The sequence below is a fragment of the Aspergillus aculeatinus genome (genome assembly GCF_003184765.1).
Source record: "Aspergillus aculeatinus CBS 121060 unplaced genomic scaffold BO66scaffold_76, whole genome shotgun sequence".
NCBI lineage: Eukaryota > Fungi > Ascomycota > Eurotiomycetes > Eurotiales > Aspergillaceae > Aspergillus > Aspergillus aculeatinus.
The window spans coordinates 97,757-123,321 of NW_020291545.1; the positions used below are offsets into that span (position 1 = coordinate 97,757).

The 25,565-nt window shown below is 52.1% G+C and overlaps 11 protein-coding genes across 11 annotated transcripts; 7 read left to right on the forward strand and 4 right to left on the reverse strand.

Moving 5' to 3' along the window:
* The first annotated feature begins 615 nt into the window (after positions 1–615).
* Positions 616–2,206, forward strand: BO66DRAFT_360638 (FAD-dependent oxidoreductase). Its single transcript, XM_025645014.1, has 3 exons — positions 616–680; positions 735–1,484; positions 1,529–2,206. The coding sequence occupies exons 1-3, from the start codon at positions 652–654 to the stop codon at positions 1,872–1,874; spliced, it is 1,125 nt and encodes a 374-aa protein (XP_025498474.1). The 5' UTR covers positions 616–651; the 3' UTR covers positions 1,875–2,206.
* A 63-nt stretch (positions 2,207–2,269) lies between these two features.
* On the reverse strand, positions 2,270–4,072 carry BO66DRAFT_232798 (putative extracellular lipase). Its single transcript, XM_025642768.1, has one exon. It carries the CDS (start codon positions 3,965–3,967, stop codon positions 2,288–2,290), a length of 1,680 nt encoding a protein of 559 aa, XP_025498475.1. The 5' UTR covers positions 3,968–4,072; the 3' UTR covers positions 2,270–2,287.
* A 673-nt stretch (positions 4,073–4,745) lies between these two features.
* Positions 4,746–5,820, reverse strand: BO66DRAFT_232807 (UbiX family flavin prenyltransferase). The gene has a single exon (XM_025642769.1). The coding sequence runs from the start codon at positions 5,606–5,608 to the stop codon at positions 4,925–4,927; it is 684 nt and encodes a 227-aa protein (XP_025498476.1). The 5' UTR covers positions 5,609–5,820; the 3' UTR covers positions 4,746–4,924.
* Positions 5,821–8,194, reverse strand: BO66DRAFT_463839 (Zn(II)2Cys6 transcription factor; the record flags this gene model as incomplete). The annotated part of the gene is made up of 6 exons (XM_025652432.1): positions 5,821–5,946; positions 5,992–6,065; positions 6,127–6,912; positions 6,960–7,191; positions 7,249–7,505; positions 7,554–8,194. The coding sequence occupies 6 exons, from the start codon at positions 8,192–8,194 to the stop codon at positions 5,906–5,908; spliced, it is 2,031 nt and encodes a 676-aa protein (XP_025498477.1). The 3' UTR covers positions 5,821–5,905.
* Positions 8,195–9,598: 1,404 nt separating this feature from the next.
* On the forward strand, positions 9,599–10,552 carry BO66DRAFT_396058 (uncharacterized protein). The gene has a single exon (XM_025648376.1). The coding sequence runs from the start codon at positions 9,821–9,823 to the stop codon at positions 10,469–10,471; it is 651 nt and encodes a 216-aa protein (XP_025498478.1). The 5' UTR covers positions 9,599–9,820; the 3' UTR covers positions 10,472–10,552.
* A 23-nt stretch (positions 10,553–10,575) lies between these two features.
* BO66DRAFT_360650 (flavin-containing monooxygenase) lies at positions 10,576–13,090 on the reverse strand. The gene is made up of 4 exons (XM_025645015.1): positions 12,147–13,090; positions 11,844–12,097; positions 11,658–11,794; positions 10,576–11,610 (listed from the first exon to the last, which is right to left on the reverse strand). Exons 1-4 carry the CDS (start codon positions 12,785–12,787, stop codon positions 10,726–10,728), a joined length of 1,917 nt encoding a protein of 638 aa, XP_025498479.1. The 5' UTR covers positions 12,788–13,090; the 3' UTR covers positions 10,576–10,725.
* A 311-nt stretch (positions 13,091–13,401) lies between these two features.
* BO66DRAFT_335785 (MBL fold metallo-hydrolase) lies at positions 13,402–14,676 on the forward strand (the record flags this gene model as incomplete). The annotated part of the gene is made up of 3 exons (XM_025644257.1): positions 13,402–13,729; positions 13,785–14,039; positions 14,090–14,676. The coding sequence occupies 3 exons, from the start codon at positions 13,402–13,404 to the stop codon at positions 14,674–14,676; spliced, it is 1,170 nt and encodes a 389-aa protein (XP_025498480.1).
* Positions 14,677–16,251: 1,575 nt separating this feature from the next.
* Positions 16,252–18,461, forward strand: BO66DRAFT_232864 (sulfatase family protein). Its single transcript, XM_025642770.1, has 5 exons — positions 16,252–16,790; positions 16,840–17,312; positions 17,360–17,846; positions 17,904–18,025; positions 18,076–18,461. Exons 1-5 carry the CDS (start codon positions 16,472–16,474, stop codon positions 18,406–18,408), a joined length of 1,734 nt encoding a protein of 577 aa, XP_025498481.1. The 5' UTR covers positions 16,252–16,471; the 3' UTR covers positions 18,409–18,461.
* BO66DRAFT_232874 (uncharacterized protein) lies at positions 18,435–18,927 on the forward strand. The gene has a single exon (XM_025642771.1). It carries the CDS (start codon positions 18,528–18,530, stop codon positions 18,852–18,854), a length of 327 nt encoding a protein of 108 aa, XP_025498482.1. The 5' UTR covers positions 18,435–18,527; the 3' UTR covers positions 18,855–18,927.
* A 161-nt stretch (positions 18,928–19,088) lies between these two features.
* On the forward strand, positions 19,089–21,054 carry BO66DRAFT_385136 (vitamin H transporter; the record flags this gene model as incomplete). Its single annotated transcript, XM_025646125.1, has 7 exons — positions 19,089–19,379; positions 19,450–19,787; positions 19,848–20,018; positions 20,079–20,478; positions 20,536–20,688; positions 20,742–20,807; positions 20,862–21,054. The coding sequence occupies exons 1-7, from the start codon at positions 19,231–19,233 to the stop codon at positions 21,052–21,054; spliced, it is 1,470 nt and encodes a 489-aa protein (XP_025498483.1). The 5' UTR covers positions 19,089–19,230.
* A 1,245-nt stretch (positions 21,055–22,299) lies between these two features.
* BO66DRAFT_289549 (uncharacterized protein) lies at positions 22,300–22,739 on the forward strand (the record flags this gene model as incomplete). Its single annotated transcript, XM_025643161.1, has 2 exons — positions 22,300–22,524; positions 22,587–22,739. Coding segments are annotated over 2 exons (378 nt in total), but the record flags the coding sequence as incomplete, so codon positions are not given.
* Positions 22,740–25,565: the final 2,826 nt, after the last annotated feature.

Sequence of the window (25,565 nt, forward strand, 5' to 3'; positions counted from 1 at the left end):
GATGCTAGGCACTCAGATAACTCTTCAGCAAATGTGATTCTGATCTGGTCCATGCTCTCGCTATCAAGCCATGGTGATGTTGCGCAGGCATATTTCGCAGGGTGCTATAAAACATAACTGGCTGTGCTCGGATGTCATGCTCAAAGAGCCCATCTTGTTCTCGACTTCTTTCCACAATATCCAACTTTTCGCTTGCTGCCGGGATGAGAGCAACTTCTCTCTATGCATAGCTAGTTTAAGAATGCCATGCACGCTCGACGACTTGGTGCAATGTACTTACAATGCTACAATCATAAGAGGTCTTACAAAGTAAGAATTATGGCTCCCTCGCTGTCCATCAACTGTGACTTGGCATGGCATTGATAAGTATACCGTGAGTGGTTTCAACGGGTATTCGATTCAGTTAAGTTGTTCCATGCGATCACTTCAGATAACATTTGATTTGGTCTGAATATTCGAGCTGAATCAAGCCTAGACGAATGCTCGCTGTAGGGGGAGTTGTAAGGAGTGTAATGGTATAATGAGTCACGCAGGTCACGGGGCCACCGAATTGAGACACCGACAACACATCCGAGGTCAAACGGAAGTACCTCAGTCCTTGTTATACTACAACAGCCTACCCTCTTCTCTTGTATCTTCATCTTCGCCATTATGAATAGAACCTCAGTCATCATTGTCGGGTAAGCCTAATTGCACCTTTTCTCATGAAACCTAGCGCACTAAGACCCAAGAAGCGCAGGAGTCATCGGCCTCAGCAGCGCCATCCGCCTCGCTCAGCGCGGCCACCGCGTCACCATCATCTCCAAAGAATTCCCCGGCGACCTCCACATCGACTATGCCTCCCCATGGGCCGGTGCACATTTCCGACCTGTCCCCAGCACCAAACCCGAGGACCGTCTCGAGGAGACACTAATGCGAGAAACCTACCGAGAGCTTGAACGATTGTCGGCAATCCATCCCGAGGCCAGCATACAATTCGTCCCTGGCGTGGAATTCTTCGACGTGGCGGACCCGGCCTACTTCGACCCGCAGCTCACCCAGGAAAATGGCTACGCCTCGTGGCCCGGCTTCCGCGTTCTCGAACCCCGGGAGTACCCACAGGGGCATGGATCGATCAAGCTTGGAGTGACGTATACCGCTTGGGTGTTGAAATCGCCTATGTATTTACGATGGCTGGAACGCCAAGCTGAGAAGCTCGGGGTCCAATTCATTTGTCGGGATCTGGCAGCGCTCGAAGAGGCGGTCTTCGTGTATCGGGAACAGGAGTACCGCAAGGATCCGGGGATTCTTGCGGTGGTCAACGCCAGTGGGCGTGGCTTCGATGATCTGCAGTCGTACCCCTCTCGAGGGCAGTTCATCGCGGTGGCCAATCCCTGTGACAAGACTGTGAGCCATCATTGGTCGGATGGATCGACGACCGTCATTATCCCTAGGCCCCTTGGTGGGGGCACGATTATAGGTGGGACGAAGGAGCCGAATAATTGGTACGTGCATCGCCTGCGTCTTTAGCCTAGTGCTGATGGTTTAGGTCGCATTCCATCTCCGATAATGCAACAACTTCTACCCTTTCAAGAGCTGCAGCACTGTGCCCGGAACTACTCGGGGGCCGAGAGGATCACACCAGCCCAACGCTGGGATTCGATGTTCGCGAGGTGTATATCGCTCGACGTCCGATGCGACATGGTGGACTGCGATTGGAGAAAGAGCATCTTGTCTTTCAGGATACAGCTGATAATGGTATGAAGAACGAACAGAAGTCGGTCCCGGTGGTTCATTGCTATGGAGCTGGTCCAAGCGGGTACAAACTGAGCTGGGGGATTGCGGCTCGGGTAGATGACTTGGTTAGCTTGTGCATCGAGGAGAGTCAAGCTTGATATCCCGACAAGATATCTTCTTCGATATCAGCACGCCTGTTTCTCGAGTTTACATGCATAATGGGGGCCCAGTTTGGGCTCGTTGACATGAATTACAGTAGGATCAAGAAAATAGGCAATTTGGCCCCTCAGGGCTGGTGAAATGGTTGATGAAACCCATGGACCTCGGAGGTAAACAGAGAATCCTGCCTGGAGATTTGCTCGAGATCACGTGGCCGGATAATCCAAAAAGGCCAACGCCTGATTCCTTTCCTTTCAACTGGATTTTCGCAGCCCCTCTGGGGCTATTACGTTGTTCGTAAGACCACGCATTATTTCCCTGAGTTGCAATTCTCAGCCACAGGTTTCTCATTATACCTCATTATCAACTATTTATCCAAAATTATATATTACCACACACATCAACCAAATGGCTAGATATGGAAAGCATCCACATGTTCCAAAATGAAATCATACGTGCCGTTGCGGAACGTATCCCCCATCAGACCCACCGCATTGGCCTCGAAGTTCAACAGCTGCCGATTCTCCTTCCACTGGGGCCATTCCGGATAAACGCCACGGTGTGCGTTGGGGTCGAGGTCATGCACGAAACTGAAATAGTAGGTGTGGCTGGACTTGGCCGCATAGTTGGGCCAGATCCCGTAGAACACCTGTATCAAATCACTGCCGTGGAAAGTACCGAGGATCGGGGTGCCGTAGTCGTAGCTCGACAGGTAGGACCAGGTCGGTAGGTTGGGTGCTATCTCGGCGGCGTAGGCCAGGAAGGCCCGACGGGTAATGGTGAAGGTCAGGTCGCCAAGGATGGCAGCGAGGCGTTTGAATTGCGGGTAGAGGTTGTTGCCGGTGCCGGTGCGGAACGGGGATCCGTAGGTCGTGGTGTCTGGGTAGAGGTCGACGAGTTCCTGGAGTTCCTCCTGGCTGGCGTCATAGAAAAAATAGTCGGCGAGATACTTGACTAGCTCGTCAGTTGTGGTGATGTTGCCCTGGAAGAGGGCGAACAGTGTTCCCTCGTCCTCTTGGTCGCCCACAATGAAAGGCACCTGCGCGAATTTGCCGGCCTTGCCAAGGACGTCCGGAGATGCGGTGAGCACCTTTCCGTCCGGTCGTGGGAGATACGACAGGGCGATGGAGCTGTAGCTCAGCAACCCAGGCACAGAGTTCACGGCATTCAGGAATTCGTCGTACGACAGGTCTCGAAGACAGGAGAGTGTGTCGTTGGAAGAAGAGCATTTAGCAGTCGAGACGACGGTGTCGTAGATTGCTTGTCCCTTGACCCCGTCAACTGGATCAGCCGGTACAACGCTTCCTGAGTCCATGATACCGCCTCGGAAAAGCGGTTTACCCTTGTAGGTGTTGTCGCCGTCATAGAGCACCATCTGATCGAAGACCGAGATCGCGCCCGCCGATTCACCCCAGATAGTCACCTTGTCTGGGTCTCCTCCAAAGGCCGCAATGTTATCAGCCACCCACTCCAGAGCCAAACGTTGATCCAGCAAACCAAGATTAGAGGACCCATCCTCCTTGATCTCCTTGCCAGGCAAAAAGCCGAAGCCACCCACGCGGTAGTTCATTGCAACGAAGATGACAGGCAGGTTCAAATCAACCGAAGACGAAACCAAAGACGTCCCATCATACATGGACTTCGACCCAAGCTCGAATCCACCTCCGAAGATCCAAACAAGCACGGGCAATTTCGAGTCGGCGGTAGTTCCAGCCGGGCGACGGATGTCGATGTTAAGGCAGTCCTCGCCGGCATTGGTGGCGACTTGTACCAGAGGATTGTCGGCGAGGATACCCAGAACTGAAGCCGGGAAATCGCTGGTCGAGAAATAAAACTGCGGGCATGACTTGGAGCTCCCGGTCGCTTGAACTGTCCCAAGCGACGTCTGGATCGGCTGTGGGGGCTTCAACCGCAGTGAGCCGGTGGGCGCCTGCGCAAAAGGAATGTTGTTGAAGACTTCCACATTGCCAGCTTTTCCAATGACAGTCGCAGCTGGGCTGGCAATGGTCACAGTAGGCGCTGCGGCGCGCGGAGCGGGCACCGCGTGAGCCACCCACGAAAGGGCAAGCCAGAGGAAATAGGGGGCCTTCATGATTGCCTGAGAGTCGAACCTCAACGTTCAACAATACTACTCGGCAGGCCACCTAGCTCCTGAGTTATATAGGCCCCCTATTTTGTCTTCGTGAACCCATTTTTGGTATGCAGCCCTTCGTCCTCACTTTCGGACATGTCCACTTGAGAGCCAGGATGCCATAGTCCTTTGTTTGCCCATGTGTCTCCTCGGTTGAAACCCTTGTCTTCCCCTCTCTGCCGTCGTATTCGAGAAATCAGTCGCATTGGCATGATACGATCGGCCGGTCAGGAGACTGCGCCAGGCACAACCCAAGCCGACAAGAAGTGGAGATGTCGAGAAGCGGAGCACCCTGAAGAAGCGGTTGTTTGAAATCTCACACATGAACCGAGGTTTGCGACAGTCTAAATGCCTTGGAAACCAGACGGAATCGCTGCTTTTAGGGCTGAACTGCCGAATGCCAGGATGAACGAGAGGGACCCTGCACCCCTTCCCCGCTATTGTATGCATTGTGCCGGTGATCATTTCCATGCGGGGCAAGGAGCTCCTCCGAAGGATTTTGTCAATGCGCTTTCCTGGATTCTTGCCAAACATGCTGGTCGACAAGTCATTCGTCAACTCGACTCAGCATTGTCGGCTTGGACGTCGGGTTTGCATTGCCGTTTAGCCGATTGAGTGCTGTTCCTGACCCAGACCCAACATTTCAGTGGGGAAGTTGTGAAGAATTTAAGGTTGGTTGTTTGGTCTCCGAGCGGACCATCCGAAAAGGGTAGAAACACATGAAAATCCAGGTTCGTGGTAGCGAAAATCATCCGCGGTTCGTCGATTCTCAAAGGCCGTCCGGCCCCAAAAATAGGTCTATCATTCAACCAAAGTCTAACCGTAAAAGCAGATCACGCCCCTGAAATCAAACCCATTTGCACTCAAAAAGAGGTATATGCGCCCATAAAAAGAAAATGCGACCAAAGACAACTCCCATCACTTTTCCCATCCGTTCCATCGCTCGAAATCTCCAGTGTCCAGATCGAACAGATCCAGCATTCGTCCGACACTCTGGTCGATTAACTCATCAACACCTGCCGCTTTGATGTAAAACGCCGGTACGGGCGGGAAGATAACCGCTCCGGCGCGTGTAACCTCGAGCATGTTTCGCAGATGAATCTCGCTTAGCGGCGTCTCGCGCGCCACCAAAACCAGTCGTCGTCGCTCCTTGAGCATCACATCCGCCGTGCGAGAGATGAGATCATCACAGAATCCTGAGTGGATGGCCGCCAAAGTCTTCATGCTGCAAGGCACCACGATCATCCCGTCCGCCCGGAACGACCCGCTCGATATCGGTGCCGCCATATCATTGATATTGTGTACGTGGTCGGCTAGAGCTCTGACATTTGATGGATGGTAATCGGTTTCGTATTTAATCGTAGCTTCCGCCCATTTACTCAGGACCAAGTGGGTTTCCACGTTCAATCGACGTAGAGCAATCAACACTTTGATCCCAAGCAACGCTCCGGTAGCGCCTGTCATTGCAACCACAATGCGACGTCGACGGGTTGTGGGCGCAGGGTGCGCTGAACGACTTTGTTCGGAGGTCATGTCGTGAGGGGGAGAGGCGGAGCGACCGGAGTTAGGTGTAGCAGTACCGGGAAGGATTGAGCTGAACATATGGGCGAATTCAGGTAATTTGTATCCGAAATAGTATGCGTCTGATGAATGACTGTGAGTGCTTGGAGGACTATCATCGATGAGGCATTCGTGGATAGTTATATACGTCTCTCGTGGCGATCCGTCTGATAACTCGCAGAGGAGTTTGTTGCTTCTTCTCACATATTTCTTTGCCTTCACTCGGGCTATGGCACAGAGGAAGACAGACTGCCCCGAGACTCCGAGGTCTCCGAAGTGCCGAGAGGCTCCGAAAAGTGAAACGGTCTAAATACGTCATACATTCCAGTCGGAGCCGGCTCAAGAGAAATCTATCTCTTGGGAGAGATCGAACATGGGCACTTCTGCCGTTAGCAAGATGAATGCACAACGATCACTCGACTTACCATTCATAATTGAATCGAGATAGGACATCGGCGAGAAGTCCTGCCCCAAGACATCAGGAAAGCCGTTGGGGATTCTGCACCATTGTTAGCAATCCGTCAGCCCCACAAGTGGATATGGTTCAGTGGATCACATACCCGAATGCAGGCATGAAGGTCTCGGCCTGCTCCGGATTATTCTGTGGCCCGACGTCGCCCTCTTCCTTCTCCCGCTCCAGTGCCGTCCGCACCGCGTTTCGCAAAGTAATCAGCGCCCGAATGTGTCTCTCCGACAGCCATTGCCCGTTCTCCGAGCCCGATCTCTCCACCGAGCCCACAGAACCGGCGGCAGAAAAGACCTCAATCACCTTCTGCTGCAAGTCACGACACTCAGCATCGTTGCGCGTCTCCTCCCAAATGCAGAGCAGCAGAGTCGAGCTAATTACTGTATGCACCATGGACCACGTCCGCAGAGGCACCACGCTGAGAGCCTGGAACTCGAGGAAAGTGTTGGACGCGTCAATCAGACTGCACTTGGCGCGCATCCGCAGAATGTCCTGGGCCGAATCCCGGACTCCAGATCGCTTGAGTGCCGGTCGAGTGACAACTGAGACTGCGAAAGCAATGTGCATCTTCAAGGCCAAGTGCTCCAGGTTGTGTTGCAGCGTTTTGCATTCTTGCAGGCTCTTTAGGTGAGGTTGCGCTCGTTGGCAAACTCTGTCCACCGTGGCCAATATGTCCAGTAACCGAGAAGGCTGTTGCATCTCCATCTCACTAGCCGTAAGTATATCCAAGGCGATCCGACAAAGAAAATGCATCATGTCCATGTAGTTCAATTCCCTCCCCGAGAAAGCAGAATCGTCGAGGGACCAGCCGGTCACAGTGACAATTGGAGGTCGATCGTAGCAAAGGCATAAGAGGCTGTCCTGCCACACAACTGTGAACCTGTAGTATGTTAGCTCTCAATCTGTGAATTTTCCGGTGTGCTTCACCATAATCTTCTCGCTTTGGACTTGACATGATCTGGCAAATGGGCGACGCTCTTTTCGGTGTGAAGTCCAATGGTCTGAGCTAGACGCACTGTGCTGCCAAGTAACGCCCAAGCCGAATCTGATTGACCAGTATTCTGCAGTGTGTTTCCGAGGATGAGCAGTGACTGGATAATGTCGAACGTTGGTCGGAAGAGAAAATTCGCTAGGCGTAAAGCTTGGAAGGAACGCCTTGCTTCAAAAAGTTAGCATACATCATAACAGACAACTGAAGTGCGTAAGAGGTGCATACCAAAGTCGAGACACAGCTCCGAGCGCTGTATATGCTCCAGGTCGGAGTAGTGTGCTCCAGCGGCCAGAGTAGCGAGGAGCAGGCTGATATGAGCAACCGACTTTTCGCTAGCCCAGCGGTCGGAAATGCGAGAGGGATCCTGTAGCTCTCCACTGGCCAATGCATTCAGATATGAACAGAGATCCAGCTCGAACCGCTCGATATCTACAAGGATAGGATTAAACGGATACGCCGATAGGCGATAGAAGTGAAAGAACCTGTACACGGTCAGAGAAAGTGACAACTTGAGACTTTTGAATGCTTACTTCAGGACCTCGGCGCGCTGGGGGAGGATGCGAAGCAGTTCTCTCCATCGATCACCGGGGGTTCTGAACTCCATGAACGGATAACTATGGTAAGTATTTTGGAGACCGAGGACCGAGCCGACCTCACGAGCCATTGAGCCGTTGGCGTCATGTGTACGATTACGCAGGATGGAGACCACTGAATTATCACCAGAGTACACAAATTCACTTTCAGGGCCATCAGGCGGATAGTTCCGAGATGAGTCAAGCTGTTGCAGATGTGAGAAGGGGGGCAGAACTGTCTGGCTTGGAGCAGGTGGCTGTGCCAATGGCTGTAACGGGTACCCCAGATTCGATGCATCCTGTGATGCGGGGAGTGGGTTGGGGTCGCGAGAGGCAGTAGCTGAGGGAGTAGCTGAGGCAGTAGCTGAGGCAGTAGCTGAAGTTCGTCGACTTGCCCTTCGAGCGCCGCCATGTTTCGGTGGGCTCGGATCATATACACAAATCTCGGGATGGCCGCGTCGGCGACAGGTTCGGCATGGCTGGGAGTTGTCACATTTAACCTTGCGTTGGCGACACGGGTAGCATGCTCGAGCCTCGCGCTGAGTGCGCTTCAACTGCAGAACGCGGTCAATCTCTTGGCGATCGATAGGCGCTGACATTGTTTCCGGCGAGATGCTGACAGGTAAGATGACATCTCTTGGCAGCAAATACTAGATGGATGACTATGTGTATGATCCTTTCGCTGAAAGAGTGAGAGTGCTTGGTTGAGACGCGGCCATTCCTCCCCCGATCAGCCGCGGGACGCCCGGAAGCTCGGATCCGGCTGAGTCAGCTATCTGCTCAGCAACTAACTATACTTAGGACTAAGAAAAGTTTAGGTACAGCACAGAAGCCTTGATTCAGTGAGACATAGATACTGAATGGGTTTTACAGAAAAAGCATGGCTTCTATAGTGGCTGATCTTCTGTAAGGCTAACGGCAGTTCAAGGCACGCTAATTGTCGATCTTACCAGACTGCCTCAGCATGGATATACAGGCCGAGCCGCGGGAGCTGCGCTACGTGGCCGGCAAGCATAGCGACAAACAAAAGAAAAGCACGGAGACTTTGAACCCAAACAATCTCAGACTAATGTAGATCCATTCCTTCATGCACTGTGCTGTTTCGTGTCTTTTCTTCCCTGGTCAATAATGGATGGAGACTGCAGATTGTCAAACAAAACTTTTAAGGGGTAAATCGTGAGGCAGCAAGTGCTCCTTTCTCGGTGCTCGGGAGCCGGTCTCGGAGCCTCGGGCTGTGCAACAGCGGGGGCAATCCATTCCACCCATCACTACGGACATAAATGAACAATACTTAAGCATCTTCTTGATAACATGACAGCTAGTGCTGGCACTTATCGAAGTAGTTTATGCAACCTTGCAGCTAATCATGGGTTTTGCGAAATCAGAGCTTAGCTGCGCTTATAGTCTTCTTACGATTGATGACTTAGGTATCCAGGTCTCATTCTCTAGGCGAAATGTACTATAGCCTGGAGGTATTCGGTTGAGCAGTTCCAGAGAACCTATTTTCTCCACCACGAGTCGACGCACATCTACATCTTTGTATACTAAAGTTGTCCGTGGCCTTCTCAGAAACTTGCAGGAGTATTTGCGCTTACATATGGGGCCTAATATAGCACTGAAGATAGCAGAATATTTTCTTCGCGTAATCTGGTGAGCGTGCAGGGCGTGTATCGACTTTGATGCTACCATCATTACTCGCGGACTATTCCCTTAACCTTGATAGCACACCTTGAATATAGAAACCCTACGATCACAGTAAGAGCAAATGAATATCGTAGCAGACGATGTGAATCCTTCTAGGTTCGTCACAACCTACCCTCATGTCGCCGAGTTAGTTGTCAGTCGGTCACAACTTGAACTCAGCGCAACATCAACTCCCACACGACAACACCCCCACAAACCAGCCACGATGAACGAAACTCCTCTCCTTACAGATGTGTCAGAGCGAGCAGCGTAAGAACTCTGAGCCCCAGGGGACGAATCTATTCAACAAATCATACTTACCTAAAACATCACTACCAACCAGATACTTCCTGAACCCCCTGTTTAGTGATATCACTCTCATATGCGACGGGCAGTACTTCCCCGCGCATCATCCGATCATCTGTCCCCAGTCGCGGTACTTTGCTCGGACCATTGATCAATCAAGGCCGTATCCTGAGGTAAATCCACTGCTTCCCACCCTACTCAATGCAAACTTCTGACGGTAGCCGCGAGGACGACAGATGAACAGGACGAGACCCATCCTCCTCCAACACACCCCGCCCTACCTGTTGATCAGAGTCCTCGAGTTCCTGTATAAGGGCGACTACACCGTCAGTAGTGCCACGATCTTGAACGCAATCGACAGCGGCCTGCTTCGCGAGAACACTGTCGTGACACGTACCCCTAACACCAACATCGCCAACGCAGTTGACCGCGACAGGCTAGCAATCCGCTACGCCGCGTGCTTTCACGCCAGAGTGTACGCGCAAGCCGAATACTTCGTGATCGAGAGTCTCCAAGCCCTCGCGGCGGACCGCTTCTCGACCGCGCTGTGGTCGCTGCGTCAGGACGAGGATGGGTTCGCGGCGGCGATGGCTGAGATCTATGACCGACGCGCCTGGAACTACGTGCGTCTGCACCAGCGCGTCGTGCCTGAGATCCTGCACAGTCAGACCATCTACCGCGCGGGCCCTGGGTTCCGAGGCAGGGCCTTGACGCCGCAGTTGCTGGAGCAAGTGCCGTGTCTGGGGCGCGATTTGGCGTTTGTTGCGATGGATGAGGTGGATCGGCTGCGGCGTCGGTTGGCTTCAGCGGAGCAGGCACTGAGTTCAGTGGTTAATCGTGCGGAAACTCATGCGCCGGGACAGGAGGCTGGCTCTTTGGATATGTGACTAAGCGATTGGGTGTAATTGCGACTGCTTTGCAAGATTGCATAACGCGTGGTTTGTCGAATTACAATGGTTGATCTCCCGTTTGGGGTTCCACATCTTTTCCTCTTTCATGTATCTAGCAATAGATAGGTCGCGATAGAGTAACAGTGGATTGTAAACTAGGTGCATGTTTTTGGTGGGTGGCGAACTTCTAGAGCATAGCATGCTACTTGCAGTAGTTCAGCTGCAGCAGTTCGGATACACATCTAGGCATATCATCCTTCATTAGCCAAGGCTCCCACACTTAACTTTTTGAACTTATCCACCTCATCCTTCTCAACCTCCATACCCTTCTTCTTCCATGTTTCATTACCCGAATACCAATCCAAGTACCAAGTTAAATCGTGCTCGCCCGAGGGAAACTCCACGTCCACAAACCCGGACCCAAGGTATCCGAACCGATTGCCGCTCCAATACGCAACATCATAGTCGCTCAATGTTGGCGTCCGCAACAATTCAAAGAATGCCAGGCGCGAACCGGGCCACACTATCACCGGTCCATCTTTCCTCCCTTGCTTGAACCAGCTCGAGCACGGATCCGCCCAGCAGGTCCGAGGAAGGTAAGTCTGGGCATGCTCGACGAAGTCTTCCACCGCAGCGGGCTTGGGACTCAGGCGACGGATGTGTTGCTTGCGCATGCGTTGAATCGTTTGGATGAGGTAGTGTGTTATATGCGAGAGGATCGGGAGGATGGAGCCGTGGCCAACTGGAGCAAATGGGCCGGAATAGGTGAAGTAATTCGGGAATCCGTCGACGGCGATGGCAAGGTAGCTTGTTGGCGTGTCAGACCACTTATCTGCTAGACTGACCCCGTCTAAACCAATAAGCGGAAAGCGAGGCTGGTAGGAGGTGTTGAAGCCAGTTGCACAGATTATCACATCTACCTCATGCTCGGTTCCTGTGGCGGAGTCGATGAAGCCGCGAGGAGTGATATCTTTGATTGGTGAGGTGAATACGGTTGTCTTTTCAGAAGCTATAGCTTCGAGAAAGCCATTGCCTGGTGTGGGTCGTCGGCAGGCAACGTTGAAATTGGTAGGGATGATGACATCGCGAACATGGGGTTTGGATTGAAGCTTAGTATACATTTCGCTGTATGCGTACTATAGAGGGTGAGTATCCAGGCAAGTGTTTGCAAGAGAGTACTTACTGCATTGGCGGCGTCGGACTCTGCCGTATCGCGCAAAGCGAGCTTGATGCGCTGATTCAACTCGTTCTCTACAGCTTTCTTGTACCGATGATACCTCTCCGGGTCGAGCCTAAAATCTTCCTTTTGCTCAGAAGAGTCTATTACCCGTTAAAACCAAGAGTCTCACAGATTGGACAGACAGCTTACAGTCAAAATTGCGGCCGTCCTTCCCAGCAAAGCTTTGTCCAAAGGCCGCTGTGATCCACACAGGGCTTCTTACCCAGGTGTATAGCTGAGATACGTCATCTTGGATGCTAGCCACGACTTGCACACCAGAGCTACCCGACCCGATGACGGCCACCTTCTGATCCTTCAGGCTCAATCCCTCCGGGTATGCAGCTGTATGGAAAAGCTTGCCTTGGAATGAGTGTAGTCCGGGTGTATCCGGCCACTTCCACGCACTGAAGACGTCAGTTCTCTCGCACAGGGCTTGCATAGCCAGGAGCATACTTGAGAAAACCACATCCATTGATGAACATATCACACTCTTCCTCCCATTCCTCCGCATGTCCATCATGGTCAGTCCGCCGCAATTTGATCAGCCACTTGCTTCGATTTTCATCCCACACAGCCGATGTCACCGCTGTTTTCAAGCGAATGTACCGCATCATCCCCTCTTCCTCCACGATCTGTTTCATGTACTCCCATATCTCCTTGGCACCGGAATAGTAACTCGTCCACCCTGGGTTGCTCTTCCAAGGAAACGTATACGCCACACTGGGAATGTCACACGCACACCCAGGATATCGATTTTCGTACCATGTGCCCCCCACATCGGCATTCTTGTCGTAACAGACAACCTCAACGCCCAGGGCTTCAAGGGCGGCGGGCGCATGGTGCAAGAAGTCTATCCCCGCTGCCCCTGCTCCTAGGATAATGATTTTGAAGGCTTTGTGGTCTGGTGGTGGTTCGTTGATCAAGTGGTTGGAAACGACATAGCCACGGTCGGATGGGATGTCCCATTCTGGATGGTGAACGGGGCGGGTGGAGGATGAGGGGTGCGGTCCCGCACTGTTGCTCCCTAGGCGGACAACCGAGTCCGGTACGCCGTACTTCTGGAAGACGGGGTTGGGTGGGTCAATGGAGCCCATCTTGGTTTTCGGTTGACTATTTTGATGTATAGAACTTATACAGACTGGCTGAGATCTGCTTGTATGTGTGGCCTGGAGGTGTCAGGTCAACAGGAATGCCACCGAGATGAGAGAGGGGTTTATCATTATGCGCCCGGGATCCGTGGACATGCTTCAGGCTGATAATGTTGCAGGCTTATCTGAGTAGTTACGTAGTAAGTTGAGGACCGTGACTCAGCACCTGCATGCCGTTACTTAATTGACCCCGGTCATATCGAGAGGTGCAGCGAGTAGGAGCTTTTTCTTTCAATGAGGGAACCTAACAATAGAGCGTATGCTGACGAGAGACTGGTAACTTTTGAGGGGAAATGAGGGGAAGGCCCGGGACTCGATCGGCCCGTTGCGATAACGATAACGGTACGCCGCAGGTGGTGGGTGCAGTAGACAGACTATCACCAGCCACTACAGCCAGCGATAGTTACGAATGAGGTGCTTGGGGGCTTGGATGTCGCCGTATCTGCTAGTCAGCTGTGGCTTGAACTCGGTATATGATAAACTTCCCCTTCCTCTTAATCGAGCATCCTCGTCGAGACCACAACCTATCTCAATTTACTCTGAAATAGAGACACGCAGCAATGGCAAAAACGCTAGATATCCCACAGTCCAATCACACAGTGCGAGTGAGGATGGTGGACACAACCACTATGATGAGCATTCGCACAGAAACTCTTATCCAGCCCGTACAATCAGGCCATGAATTTTTCAATATGACAGACGTCGCATTCCTGATCGAGAGCGAAGCGCTGAACAAGAAAGTCATGTTTGATCTTGGCACACGGAAAGATTACTGGAATCTTCCCACAGTTGCGAAAAGCGGCATTACCAGGATCATACCCGCGCTCAAGGTAGAGAAGGACGTCGGCGAGATTCTGACTGAAAGTGGAATTACATTGGAAGAAATCAGTAAGTTTGAGGCTGTACTCCAATGCGTCAAAGATGAGACCTAATACGGCAACAGCATCCATCATTTGGTCGCATTACCATTGGGATCACGTCGGGGACGTATCCAAGTTTCCGGCATCAACAGCATTGATTGTGGGCCCAGGATTCTTGAAAGATCCAAGTCTACTCCCGGGCTACCCTGAGAACCTCAACTCACCGGTCCCAGCAGATGCATTTCAGGGTCGTGAGGTAGTAGAGCCTGACTTTCCACTGAATGTCGCCGGCTACCGCGCCCACGACTTCTTCGGGGATGGGTCTTTCTATCTTCTCGGTGCGTCAATTGATCTCTTCGTCCGAAACCGGAGTCTCATCTTTGATTAGATACCCCCGGTCACTGTGTCGGACATGTTTGTGGCCTCGCTCGCACAACCAAAGACACTTTTATTCTCCTCGGAGGCGATATCTGCCACTTTGCCGGAGCGATAAGGCCCACCGCAGACGTCCCATTTCCCGCACACTTCTCTGCCGAGACCCTGGACAGCGACCCCTTCTTCCCTGTCCCTTGTCCATGTAGTCTTTTCGCTGATCGTCACCCAATCACAAAAGCCAACCAAGATAAAACCCCCTTCCATGATGTATCTGCCTTGGACGCCAGCGTGTTCGATGACCCTGCGGTCGCACAGCAATCTGTAGACCAGTTACGCCGCATTGACGCTTCGCCAAATGTGTTGGTTTGCATCGCGCATGATCCGGAGCTTTTACGCCATCTCCCTACTCTGAACAAGTCGCCTGAGCTAGACTTGAACGCTTGGAAGGAGCAAGGGTGGAAGGAGAGGGTACGTTGGGGATGGGTAAATGAACTGCCTCGTGCGGGTCGGCCGGGGAGGCAACCACTTGTTGAAGGATTTTGGCGGGAGGGCAAGATCTGGGAGGGTGCATTTGAGGAGCTATGCGCCGAGAAGCCTTGATAGATTCTGTACTTAGCGTCCGGGGAAGCCATCGGTCACCATGACACTAGTCCACAGTTCACAGGGAATATGAGAAGAGCCATGACTAGCGGCTTGAGATACGTAGCTGAGATGTAGGTTAGCAATGAACGTGGCAAGTATGAACTGGCACACCGTATTGAACCGACCTTTTTTCCAATATGGGATAGGATAAAGTCTGTAGCTAATAAGTGAAAAGGAATGGCTATCAACTCATGAAGAAGGATTTTTCAGATTCTGTGGGATAACCATGACCTGGATAGGTGGTCGTGTCGTGTCCATAGTCAACATTCATCCTTATCGATAAGCAGCAGCGGCAGCTAACTACGCTCCGTGGCCGACCACAACCATACCACGGCCACAACTCGGAGGGTGGAAACTGGTTATTCTCCTACCGCCTTGGAACGGCAGAATATTTGAACAGCCGGCGAAAACTCGGTCAGAATACTGTTCAATCGCTGACCGCCCGAATCCGGCAGAAAGGAGTCGAACAGCGGGCGAAACTCGGGGATTAAGACTGTTCTTTTCCTGACCGCTTGGGCCGGCAGAATCCTGCTCGACAGCCGGGAGAAACTCGGACGGGAAACTGTTTACTGAGTCCAATTTGATGACCGCCTCCGCCAGATTCTTGTTCAACAGTGGGCGTAACTCGGAGCTCCGGTCTGTTCAAGAACTTACCGCCTCCCTCCGGCGGCAGAATGATCCAGCTTCCAGCCATGCTAACAATCTCTCCTGACGATATGGGAGCAATCAATTGCACTCAGCACTTTGGTCTTGCACTTATAAACCAGCGAACACCCCTGGAGTGTATATAGATATTCGAGACTCGGAGCTTCGATAGGATGGCGTGCGAATTGGGCGATTTCATGTTCCAGTAGTTTTCGATAAGAAAGATTTCATTTGACAATGTATCTTTTGTCAATCTCTTAACACCGAACGGTACACAAGGTGCCAACATGAGTATTTCGCTATTTTTCATTCCTATTTTCACAGAATAGAGCTAACAGATCTCACCGAGCTACATGGTATCTCGTAAGCCTGCCAGAGAAGGCTGAAAAGTCGGATGCCTGTGGTCAATCCGTTCAGCAAGAGCTATGGAGTACTTCCTTCTGACCTCATTGGCCCGTGCCGAAAAAGTGCAAGATATTCTGCCGGACAGTCGGGCGGTCAGACAGGCGGTCATGAATCAAAATAATGCTATGTTGAGCCTTGCATAAGTCTTCGATTGAACGACTCTCTAATCGATCATCCTCGATTTTCAATCCCACTTGACACTCAATTCCACAAGTATACATGTCATACAGCAGTCAGTTGGCTCCTATTCACTCAAGCAATGAACAGCTTCCATGAGCTCATCCTCAAGCGGAGCACGCCATCACCTCGCTCTAACCGAGCTCCACAATCAAGGGCGCGTTGGTCGCTGGACTCCTTCCGGATGGATCCTTCCAACTCTTCATCCATTCAATTGAGAATGCTTTCCCCAGAAAATGGGTGGAGCTTGTCGCCCGGGTCTGGGCTCTGCCTGGGCCAAGCACTGCAAGGAACCATGATTTATTGGCTATCCATGGTGCAATCCGCCGCTAAAAAGAGCATCACCGCGTGCTGTCAAGGTGCCTCTAGCCGAACCAAAGGTTAATCTCGGTCGGCAAAGTCAAGCTCCCGCTATGGTGTCATTCCACGCTATCTTCTCGCCATCCCGACTCAATGAGTGCTTTGATATGGTATAACTGACATCAACCGCTACCTACCACCAACGCCGGCAATTGAGGCCGCAATCATGAGATACTCCGTCCTGGTACTCGCCGCCCTCTTCGCTGGCTCCGAGGCCATCCCGGGCCAACAACAGCAGCCATTGCAGGAAGAGCCCCCGACAACGAGCAAACCACCCAACTTCCTTTTCATCCTTACCGATGATCAGGATCTCCAGCTGAACTCCCCGGCCTATATGCCACACACCCTCGCTTGGATTAAGAACCAAGGCGTTGAGTTCCAGAATCACTTTGTCACCACCGCCCTATGCTGTCCCTCGCGAGTCAGTCTCTGGACTGGTCGACAAGCACATAACACAAACGTCACGGATGTACATCCACCTTATGGTATGTTTGACACTGCAACTCCAACATGGCAAAGATCTGAACTCTCCAGGGGGTTATCCGAAATTCGTGTCACAAGGCTTTAACGATAACTTCCTACCCGTCTGGTTGCAATCCGCTGGTTACAATACCTTCTACACTGGCAAGCTCTTCAACGCACATAGTGTCGACAGCTATAATGCACCCTTCGTGAACGGCTTCAATGGCTCCGACTTCCTGCTCGATCCCTATACCTACTCATACTGGAACTCCACTTATCAACGAAATCAGGAGCCACCGCGCAGCTATGAGGGCCACTATACGACCGATGTGATCACCGAGAAGGCTCTGGGATTCCTGGAAGACGCATTGCAGAGTGATTCGCCCTTCTTTCTCACAGTCGCCCCCATTGCACCGCATACCAATGTGGACGTGGAGGCACTTCAAGGAATTCCGGTCATGACGGAGCCGCTCCCAGCGCCTCGCCATGCGCATCTCTTCCCAGATGCGAAAGTGCCGAGAACACCCCACTTCAACCCTGCAAAGGTACGTTTCAATATGACTTGGCGAGAATCAAGCTAACGATTGGAAAGTTGTCCGGTGCTAGTTGGGTTCGTAATCTCGAGCTGAAAAACCAAAGCGTGATCGACTATGAAGATCACCTCTACCGCCAACGTCTGCGTGCCCTGCAGGGAGTTGATGAGCTCGTAGATCGTCTTCTGACTCGGTTAGCTGCCAGTGGCGAGTTCCAGAACACCTACATCATCTACAGTGCGGACAACGGCTATCATATTGGCCAGCATCGGCTGCCACCCGGGAAGACTACTGGGTATGAAGAGGACATCCGCGTTCCGTTCTACATCCGTGGGCCTGGCCTTCCCCGCGGTGTCAGTGTCGACCGTGTCACCACCCACATAGACATTGCGCCCACCTTGTTTGAACTTGCCGGGATCCCTCTGCGGGCGGATTTTGATGGCACTCCAATGCCCGTGGCGCGGCAGACGAAGTCAATTGCGCATGAACATGTGACCGTGGAATACTGGGGAAGAGCTGTTCTTGAAGGGGAATTCTCGCGGATCGGTGAGTTTATTTTCTGTCGCTATATGGGTACTGTGTTGCTGACACGACTACATTAAGGTCCGCATGGAACGCCCACCATGACCAACAATACATACAAATCCGCTCGGATCTTGTCCCCGGAATATAGCTTGTACTACTCGGTATGGTGTAACAACGACCACGAGCTGTACGACCTCTCGGTATGTGTAACGCTGCCTAGCCTAATTTGAATGAGCTAACGGATCTGTAGGTGGATCCCTACCAGATGAACAACATCTACTCCCACAGCGGGGCCAGACTGCTCGGTCGTCCCCTGGCAACGCTGATCGACCGGATTGATGCACTCCTTCTCGTGCTCAAATCCTGTCAGGGTCGTACCTGCATTGAGCCCTGGAAGGTTCTGCATCCTTCGGGTGATGTGCGTAATCTCAAAGAGGCGCTGGATGTCCAGTACGATAAATTCTATGCGGAGCAACCCAAGGTATCATACTCAGTATGCGAGGATGGTTACCTGATTGAGGCTGAGGGCCCGCAGGCGGGATATCAGTATCGTGACGGGTTGAGCTGGGAGGCCTGGACTTAAGTTTGTATTCATGACCGTTACGATAAAAAGCAGCTAGTAATGATCACATGTGAGGTTAAGTGTGGAGCAAGTTATCAATTTAGCATTGTAGGCCATGAGCAGATAGCTAGTGAAAATCCATGGGGCATCTTGAAGTGGATTCGAAGGTACAGAATGGGATGCTTACAACTAACTTTGTATGTGTGGGCCTGGCCTGTTCCTGGCTTCCTGCTGTGGTTCGGCCCACGCCCACGTGTAGGGATTCTTTGTTACGGAACTTAATCGTAGCGTTCATAGCTTTTGACTTGCCAGGAGGGCCAAGAAGAATGGAAGCTCTCAGAAACCATCGTGTCGTTGATGATGCCATCCCGCGAGGCAGTTCGGCCATGAACGACCATACAGAATCAACCTCGAGAGGCGAGGAAACCTCGCTTAGAGTTAGTTCTTCTCAAGATAGAGCTAGATAATTAACCTTGTACGATGACATGAGTAGTTCTGTGATTTCTGTGATCAAGCCATGCAGGAAGGGGAAGATAAAACCAACCCACCCTGGTGGATTGACATCAACCGCAGCGGCGATTGCGCCATCACGGCGGGCTCTCACTCCATCCCGCTGCTTCCTCCACTGCCGGTCAATCTTAGCGAGCCCGCGCCCGCAGCTGGCCAGCACAACTTAACCTCCATTCACTTCACCACCGTATAAATAACCCACGGATTCCATACAATTATGCCTTCCAGCCAGCTCAGATTCCTCGTCCAACTCGGCCGCTTTCCCTTCCGGCTTCCAATCGCTGAGTTTCCCAGCTGAGACTCCAAGGTCACCCGCCTATACTCTCAGCAGCCATGGCCACATATTCCTACCCCGAGCAGGAATTCTCCGAAAAGAAGGTCATTGACAATGTCCTGAGCGACGAGTCCAGCAATGACAACGAGGAAGGGACCGAGATCATCAAGAATTGGGACGACAAGGAAGAGGCCCGAGTTCGTCGGAAGTAGGTCCATCCTATAATTCCATACACCTTTGCGGGAGGCTTGCGGATGTCTAACATAGACCTCCACTAGGATCGACCTGATTCTCCTACCGGTCCTCGGGCTCGCCTTCTTCGGTCTTCAGGTCGATCGTGGTAACATCAGCGCGGCCTTGACCTCCACCATCACGGAAGATCTGCACATCAACACCAACCAGATCAACGTCGGTACCCAGCTTCTGTCCGCGGGAATCGTCGTCAGCGAGATCCCTTCGAATATCATACTTCAGCGTGTGGGGCCTCAAGTCTGGTTATCGGCCCAGCTGGTTGCCTGGGGTTTGGTCGGTGTCTTCCAAACTTTCGTGAAGTCATACCCTGCCTTCTTGGTTACTAGATTGCTGCTGGGATTGCTGGAGGGCGGTTTCATTCCTGGTATGTTGGACTTCGGTGGGTTGAATAGATGCAGTTGTCTAATGGGTGTGTATCGCACAGGTGCTCTCTACTATCTCTCCCAGTGGTACAAACGCGACGAGATCAGTTTCCGCACAACGCTCTTCTTCTACGGCCAGATGTTTGCGGGTGCTACATCGAGTCTCATCTCTGCCGGATTGCTGAAGCTCTCGGGAAGATGTGGTCTCGCAGGATGGCAGTGGATCTTCTTGAGTACGTGCCCTGGACTTACCCTTCATGACAACGGGCACCCCTGACACCGATCCGCAACAGTTGAGGGTCTCATCACCATCGTCGCCGCTATCCTGTTCATCCTCTTCATCCCCAAGAAGGCCGGCGACGGTAGCCCGCTCGCCAGCATGGGCCGGTGGAGCTACTTCAACGCGCGTGAAAAGCAGATCATCCGCGACCGAGTTCTTCTCGACGACCCGCTCAAGGCCCGTGGCGACCGCATCAAAATCACTGGCCGCGACGTCTGGGACACCGTGCGCAAGCCCACCGTCATCCAGCACTTCATGATCACGCTCGTCTCCATGTCAGGCTTCCAGGGTTTGAACCAATACGCCCCCAGCATGATCAAGTCGTTCGGTTTCAGTGCCGTCCGCGCCAACGCTTTAGCCAGTGTCGCGGTGTACGCGAGCATCGTCTGGCTGACCATTCTCGCTTGGCTCTCGTACGTTTGCGCCCAATTGTCATGGTGCTTCATGATTTGGTGCTAATGAGAACGCAGAGACAAAACCGGCAAGCGTGGTATCTTCGTCCTGCTGTGCATCACCTGGAACGTCATCTCCTACACCTGCCTCCGCACCATGCCCGATGACTCTTCCCGTTGGCACAAATACGCCGTTATCACAATTGCCAACCTCATCTACGCCAGCATGCAGTACGTTTTCCTTCTCGCCTCATTATGTTATAGTTTGCTAACCCATGACATAGCGTGTTGAACATCGCCTGGCTCGGCTTCCACTGCAAGACGCCTCAAGAACGGAGTGTCTCCATGGCGTATGTTTTTTCGTCTCACAAAGCCCGAAGTCCAATCACTAACAGAGACAACAGGTTGATCGTCATGGCCGCCAACTGCGCTGGTATCTCGGGCTCGCAGATCTTCCGGACGTCGGACAAGCCACTCTACCGTCACGGATTGACTGCGATTGCCGCCTTGGCCGCGGCCTCTTGGGTCCAGACGTTGGTCTTGATTCTGTGGTATGCGTTCAAGCAGAAACGCGCTGGGGGTAAAGGGTCGGTTTGATGTTGGGCTTAATGATATGATAGAGATTTTATGACTGAATGATGATTGAACAGCGTCTTGTCAACGTTTGTTGTTTGGATACTTGTGATCGTAGGGTGGTAGATCTGAAGCTCTGGGATGTCCTCTCGGTTTCGAGTCCATGTAGTCCGTGCGGCGATGATCCTTCACTACCACAATTCTCGAGTCATGCTTTTCATGCCACTCACTGCTGGACCTCCTGTTGGCTTTGGGACCTCCACCTTTTTGAGTGGAAAGGTAGTGTGCCACTACACCAAGATCAAACGATGCATTGGTATGCTCGAATTTCGTGTCCACTAGAGCCCTACCACTTAATCTAAGCATCTATCTCCAGCACTGGCACTCACCATCGCCTACCTACCACAGTACCAGCACAACCGGCACGTGCAACAGCTCCTGTTTATGTGTCTGCTACCCAGCAGGGCACCGAGGCACCGAGGCACCTACCTATTGTAGAAGCAACAGGTGCCCACTGCACTGAAGCCATCAGCTCAGACCCACTGCAGTCGCAGATAGAAGCACCGCAGACACAAGCAACCGACGAACCAGCCCCTGAGCCAGCTTGATACTGTACCTTACTTATGCATGCTCTCATCGAAGCATGCATACTACCGCCCGCGTCTTGAAGCACGCTGTGTGCTTTGCCTCCAGATTGACTTCGACGATCGCGGAGGGTCTATTTGATATGCGCTTTATGTATGGTCTTTCCCGTGCCAGAAAACTACCACCTAGTAGTTTTTCGGCTAATTGGGCCGCTACCAAGCGGGGTTATCGTTTATGAGGTTGGATTTATTATGCGACTTGGTGAATTGTGTCGCCTGGGTGGGGTTGGATCGTGGACGATACTTTGGACTTTTGTTTCGTTTATCCGCCTTCCGTGGTTTGTATAATTCACCTTTCCTCCTCTTCTCGGTTCCTCTTCTCGCTTCCTCTTCTCTCTTGTCAACTGCGCAGTCCGTCTTCTTTACAGTCCTTGTCCTTCTCCACGCAAGCCATCCTCTATACGTTCACGCCGCTGCGTACAGGTGTCTCCGGATCTTAGCCCGTTCCAGCTCCCTCCAGCTCCCTCCAGCTCCTTCCAGCTTCTTTCAGCTCCCTCCAGCTTTTTTCAGCTCTCTTTATTTCCCTCTATTTCCCGCCACCTCGTTCGCCATGAGTGCCGTGTCCCCGGCCGTTGAGTCCGGCCTTCCTAACTTGGCTGCACTCAGTCTTTGGTCCGAGCTGCATCCGTATGATCCCTACACGGTCTGTCCCGACTCGAGGCATTTTTTCTCTGTGGTTCAGACATCGGCGGCCCAGAATCCCGCCGGCCAGCGCTATGTTCTCGTGTGCATGACGGCCTTCGGCCACCGCGCCCTGGCGGCCATGCTGACCAACGACACCCAGCGGGCGGTCTATATGTTCCCGGTCTACCCAATCTGGCTCGCAGAGGACAGTATCTCCGTCGATCAGGTCCGTCCTCTCGCCCTTTGGGGTTTTAACATCATGTACTGACATCTTTCGCCTCTGTCTAGCTCCGATCCCCTTCCTCCCGCCTGGTTGATGCCCTGCTGATTGCCAGCCGCGGGGTTTTCACCATGGACCCCTGCACGCACAACACTGGTGCGGTGTTCCGCCACTCGTTCAACCTGTACGGCTACTGGGGTGCGTGCTGCGCCGGCTGCCGTCTCGCCGGGGCTGATCGCTCCTGTTCCGCTCTGGATTACTCCTGGCCGAAGAAGTACCAACCCCCGGCTCACATGCAGGCTGAGATAGCCTGGTCTATTCTACAGTAGCTTGAAGGTTCGATCGCCCCCTATTCCTAGCATCCTGGCCGGCTTGCTTTGGCGGTGGGTAGGAATGTTGTTGGGGATTGGATGGATTTTGGGGTTCGATGGTCCCGGTATGTTCTTCTATGGGTTGCAGGATCGCTTGGAACTACGGTAGTAGGAGAGCGTGGTGTCGATGGTAATGCGCTGAAATCTTCAAATGCTTGTGGTAGTCTACTGGCTTCGGAGTGGCCTTGTCTTTATGCTACGATGTTAAGCGTCTGTACTATAGGCATCGAGAAGTCCCTCTCGTCGCCATGTATTCGAGCCAAGAGCAGCTTAGGACATCGCATAAGAAAGCATAGAAGATTGCTGTGGAGTTTGATTTAATGCTTGTGCGGTCAGCAATAATCAATAACTAGTTATTGAAATTCTTCAATACAGCTTTAACTGCATAACCAAAGCCGATAATCTCAATCTGTAATAGCCGAATAAGGTACACGTTTTGACGAAGGCTTAAGTCTCTTCTTATTCGCTCCGCAAGATAGCCAAGTTGCTTCTCATGATTTTCGAGGGTTTTGTGTCATGCTTTTTCGGCATGGCGTCGGTCGGGTCCTTGAAATAGACAAAGTGTCTTGCAAACAATCTGCTAGAGTTCCTGGCTCTGCAGCCTTTGCTTAGACTCCATCGCAGCTCCGTACTCGACTCCCAAGGGACTGGACGTGGTAGATATGTCTCAATCGCTTCGAGCACAGCTGGTGGTCAACCGTGTCAAGTAGGGCAGGCAGCCTCGTAACTTCGCTGGTTTGCTGTCCCGTTACAACAGGCCATAATTTAACTTGTGCATAACTGTGTTGTCGGTTGCGTGCCACCACTCCTCCGTGTATAATAGGATACCACCACAGACCGTGGGCCCGTATCAGAATAGTCTGGCCTATAGGGACCCCGCCTGCGGGGAGCAGACCTACATGCGTGAGGTCGGCGTCATACTTTGCTCTTTCCGCTGCCGGCAGGACTTTGCACATGAGGTAGATTAGCCAGTCAGGGAAGCGCCACGTTGTATGGTGGCCAACCTTTAACAATTGGGTCCCACAAGCCAACCACAAGAGATCGTTTCGACCAGGCATTCTGGTCGTATTCGGCTTGCTTAGCACGATTTCCCTTTATCTTTTTCGACGCAGGTGTAACTTGGCAAACCGCGTCAAGTAGGGCAGACCGCCTCGTAATGTCGACGGTTTGCTGTCCTGTTACAAGTTACAACAGGCCATGGCTGAGGTTGTGTATAGTTAACTGTGTCGCCGATCGTGTGCCACGTCAGGTTTCGAGCTGCGCGTCGATATCGTCAAATCGGCACAGGAGCAAGGGAGCGCTAAGAGAACAGACTGCAATCAATTCCGGAAGACAGATATCTGGCGTGTTCCATTGATGATTGGTGTAGAAAACCACACGATATGTTCCTGCTGATTTCCTCTCTCTCAAGGTTATCTGCAAGGATGAAGGCAAAACTATTGTCCTATCTTTCCGAGTCCGGCGTTCCATGTTCAGTTCTATCAGATCGCTAGCCGTGTCGATCTGATCAAGAACCTCATAGTAGAGAACTTCACTTGTAGCCTGACCCATGTGAGGAACGCATCGTATGATTCGCATTTCCCATTCGTAAAGACAGCTGACCTCTCAGGATTATTCCATTTTTTACTCGAATGAGTACCATGTGTTCGATGCTGCATTGTCGATACGGGGCTTCGGTATCGTACGAGGCACTTTGCATTGCAATTCATGGTGAGAGCCACTGTTAATAGCAGAATCCCCGTGCTTCGTGGTGAGATGCGATTGTTTGGCAATCTGGGATAGCTTAATCTCCAAGAAGCCGACGATGTTCCATGCTTGCCCACCATTCTAATTCTATAGATAACATCAACTGATCGCATCGACAGCATGGTCAGCGCAATTTGCTAATACTCCACCAGCGTTAGAGCTTCTCGTTGTTTTGGAAGGTTCTAGCTAACTGACCAATTTATTTCGACGCTATCATCTGCCTCGGCGGTCTTGCCAGCCTTTGTGGTATTGTCTGCCTCGGCGGCATCGTCTGCAAAAGTGGACGTTTGACCGAATTCATGGAACATCGAGAACGGAATAGCTTCTAAATGAAGTATCCAATGTCAGTAACCGGTGAAATCAGCACATGTTTCTCAAGAAGGGGGCACTTACTCGGCATAGTGTCGAGTACAATAACCCTTGAAAATTGGACGACTTCTTCGGTGTGCAAAAATGTCTTTGAATCAATGAGTAGTCAAAACTCCCACTGCTACAACTGTTGTACGGGGTTCCTCCATGTCTGGTGAAATGGCCGATGCCACGCACCTTCCCGTACGTGGAGGCATAAACCTGGCGCTGCTCGGAGTCGAAAGAATAGCGTCTTAGGGTGCTCCAGCTGTGACACTATGTGCTGTTCCGGCACGACAGAAACGTTTCAGAACCAGGCGAACTCTTACACGGCTGCAAGCCCAGTATCTTTGCTTCAAAGTCGGTCACAGATTGTGAAATTTCCTGAGCAGCCGCATACGTATAAGCCCTTTCCCCTCTTGTAGACCAAGTAGAAATCGCTGACCATGAGTATAGAAGAAGGGTTTGGCCTCGAGCTCTTCATCTTTGTTGAATCATTCTCCTAGCGTCGGATTCGCGCTGACTGCAAGTCTGTATTTCTCGCTTGGATATCGCACTTTGATTCAGGATTGCCTTGGAAAA

What these genes read in the sequence shown, in the direction of transcription:
- BO66DRAFT_360638 (XM_025645014.1), top strand. Translation starts at nt 652, where the DNA reads ATGAATAGAACCTCAGTCATCATTGTCGG. An exon ending in ACCTCAGTCATCATTGTCGG is followed by an intron (nt 681 to 734) that starts GTAAGCCTAATT and finishes AGACCCAAGAAG; the next exon opens with CGCAGGAGTCATCGGCCTCA. An exon ending in ACGAAGGAGCCGAATAATTG is followed by an intron (nt 1,485 to 1,528) that starts GTACGTGCATCG and finishes CTGATGGTTTAG; the next exon opens with GTCGCATTCCATCTCCGATA.
- BO66DRAFT_232798 (XM_025642768.1), bottom strand. Translation starts at nt 3,967, where the DNA reads ATGAAGGCCCCCTATTTCCTCTGGCTTGCCCTTTCGTGGGTGGCTCAC.
- BO66DRAFT_232807 (XM_025642769.1), bottom strand. Translation starts at nt 5,608, where the DNA reads ATGTTCAGCTCAATCCTTCCCGGTACTGCTACACCTAACTCCGGTCGC.
- BO66DRAFT_396058 (XM_025648376.1), top strand. Translation starts at nt 9,821, where the DNA reads ATGAACAGGACGAGACCCATCCTCCTCCAACACACCCCGCCCTACCTG.
- BO66DRAFT_360650 (XM_025645015.1), bottom strand. Translation starts at nt 12,787, where the DNA reads ATGGGCTCCATTGACCCACCCAACCCCGTCTTCCAGAAGTACGGCGTA. An exon ending in AATGGATGTGGTTTTCTCAA is followed by an intron (nt 12,098 to 12,146) that starts GTATGCTCCTGG and finishes TGACGTCTTCAG; the next exon opens with TGCGTGGAAGTGGCCGGATA. An exon ending in GGACGGCCGCAATTTTGACT is followed by an intron (nt 11,795 to 11,843) that starts GTAAGCTGTCTG and finishes AACGGGTAATAG; the next exon opens with ACTCTTCTGAGCAAAAGGAA.
- BO66DRAFT_232864 (XM_025642770.1), top strand. Translation starts at nt 16,472, where the DNA reads ATGAGATACTCCGTCCTGGTACTCGCCGCCCTCTTCGCTGGCTCCGAG. An exon ending in GGATGTACATCCACCTTATG is followed by an intron (nt 16,791 to 16,839) that starts GTATGTTTGACA and finishes TGAACTCTCCAG; the next exon opens with GGGGTTATCCGAAATTCGTG. An exon ending in AGGGGAATTCTCGCGGATCG is followed by an intron (nt 17,847 to 17,903) that starts GTGAGTTTATTT and finishes GACTACATTAAG; the next exon opens with GTCCGCATGGAACGCCCACC.
- BO66DRAFT_232874 (XM_025642771.1), top strand. Translation starts at nt 18,528, where the DNA reads ATGGGGCATCTTGAAGTGGATTCGAAGGTACAGAATGGGATGCTTACA.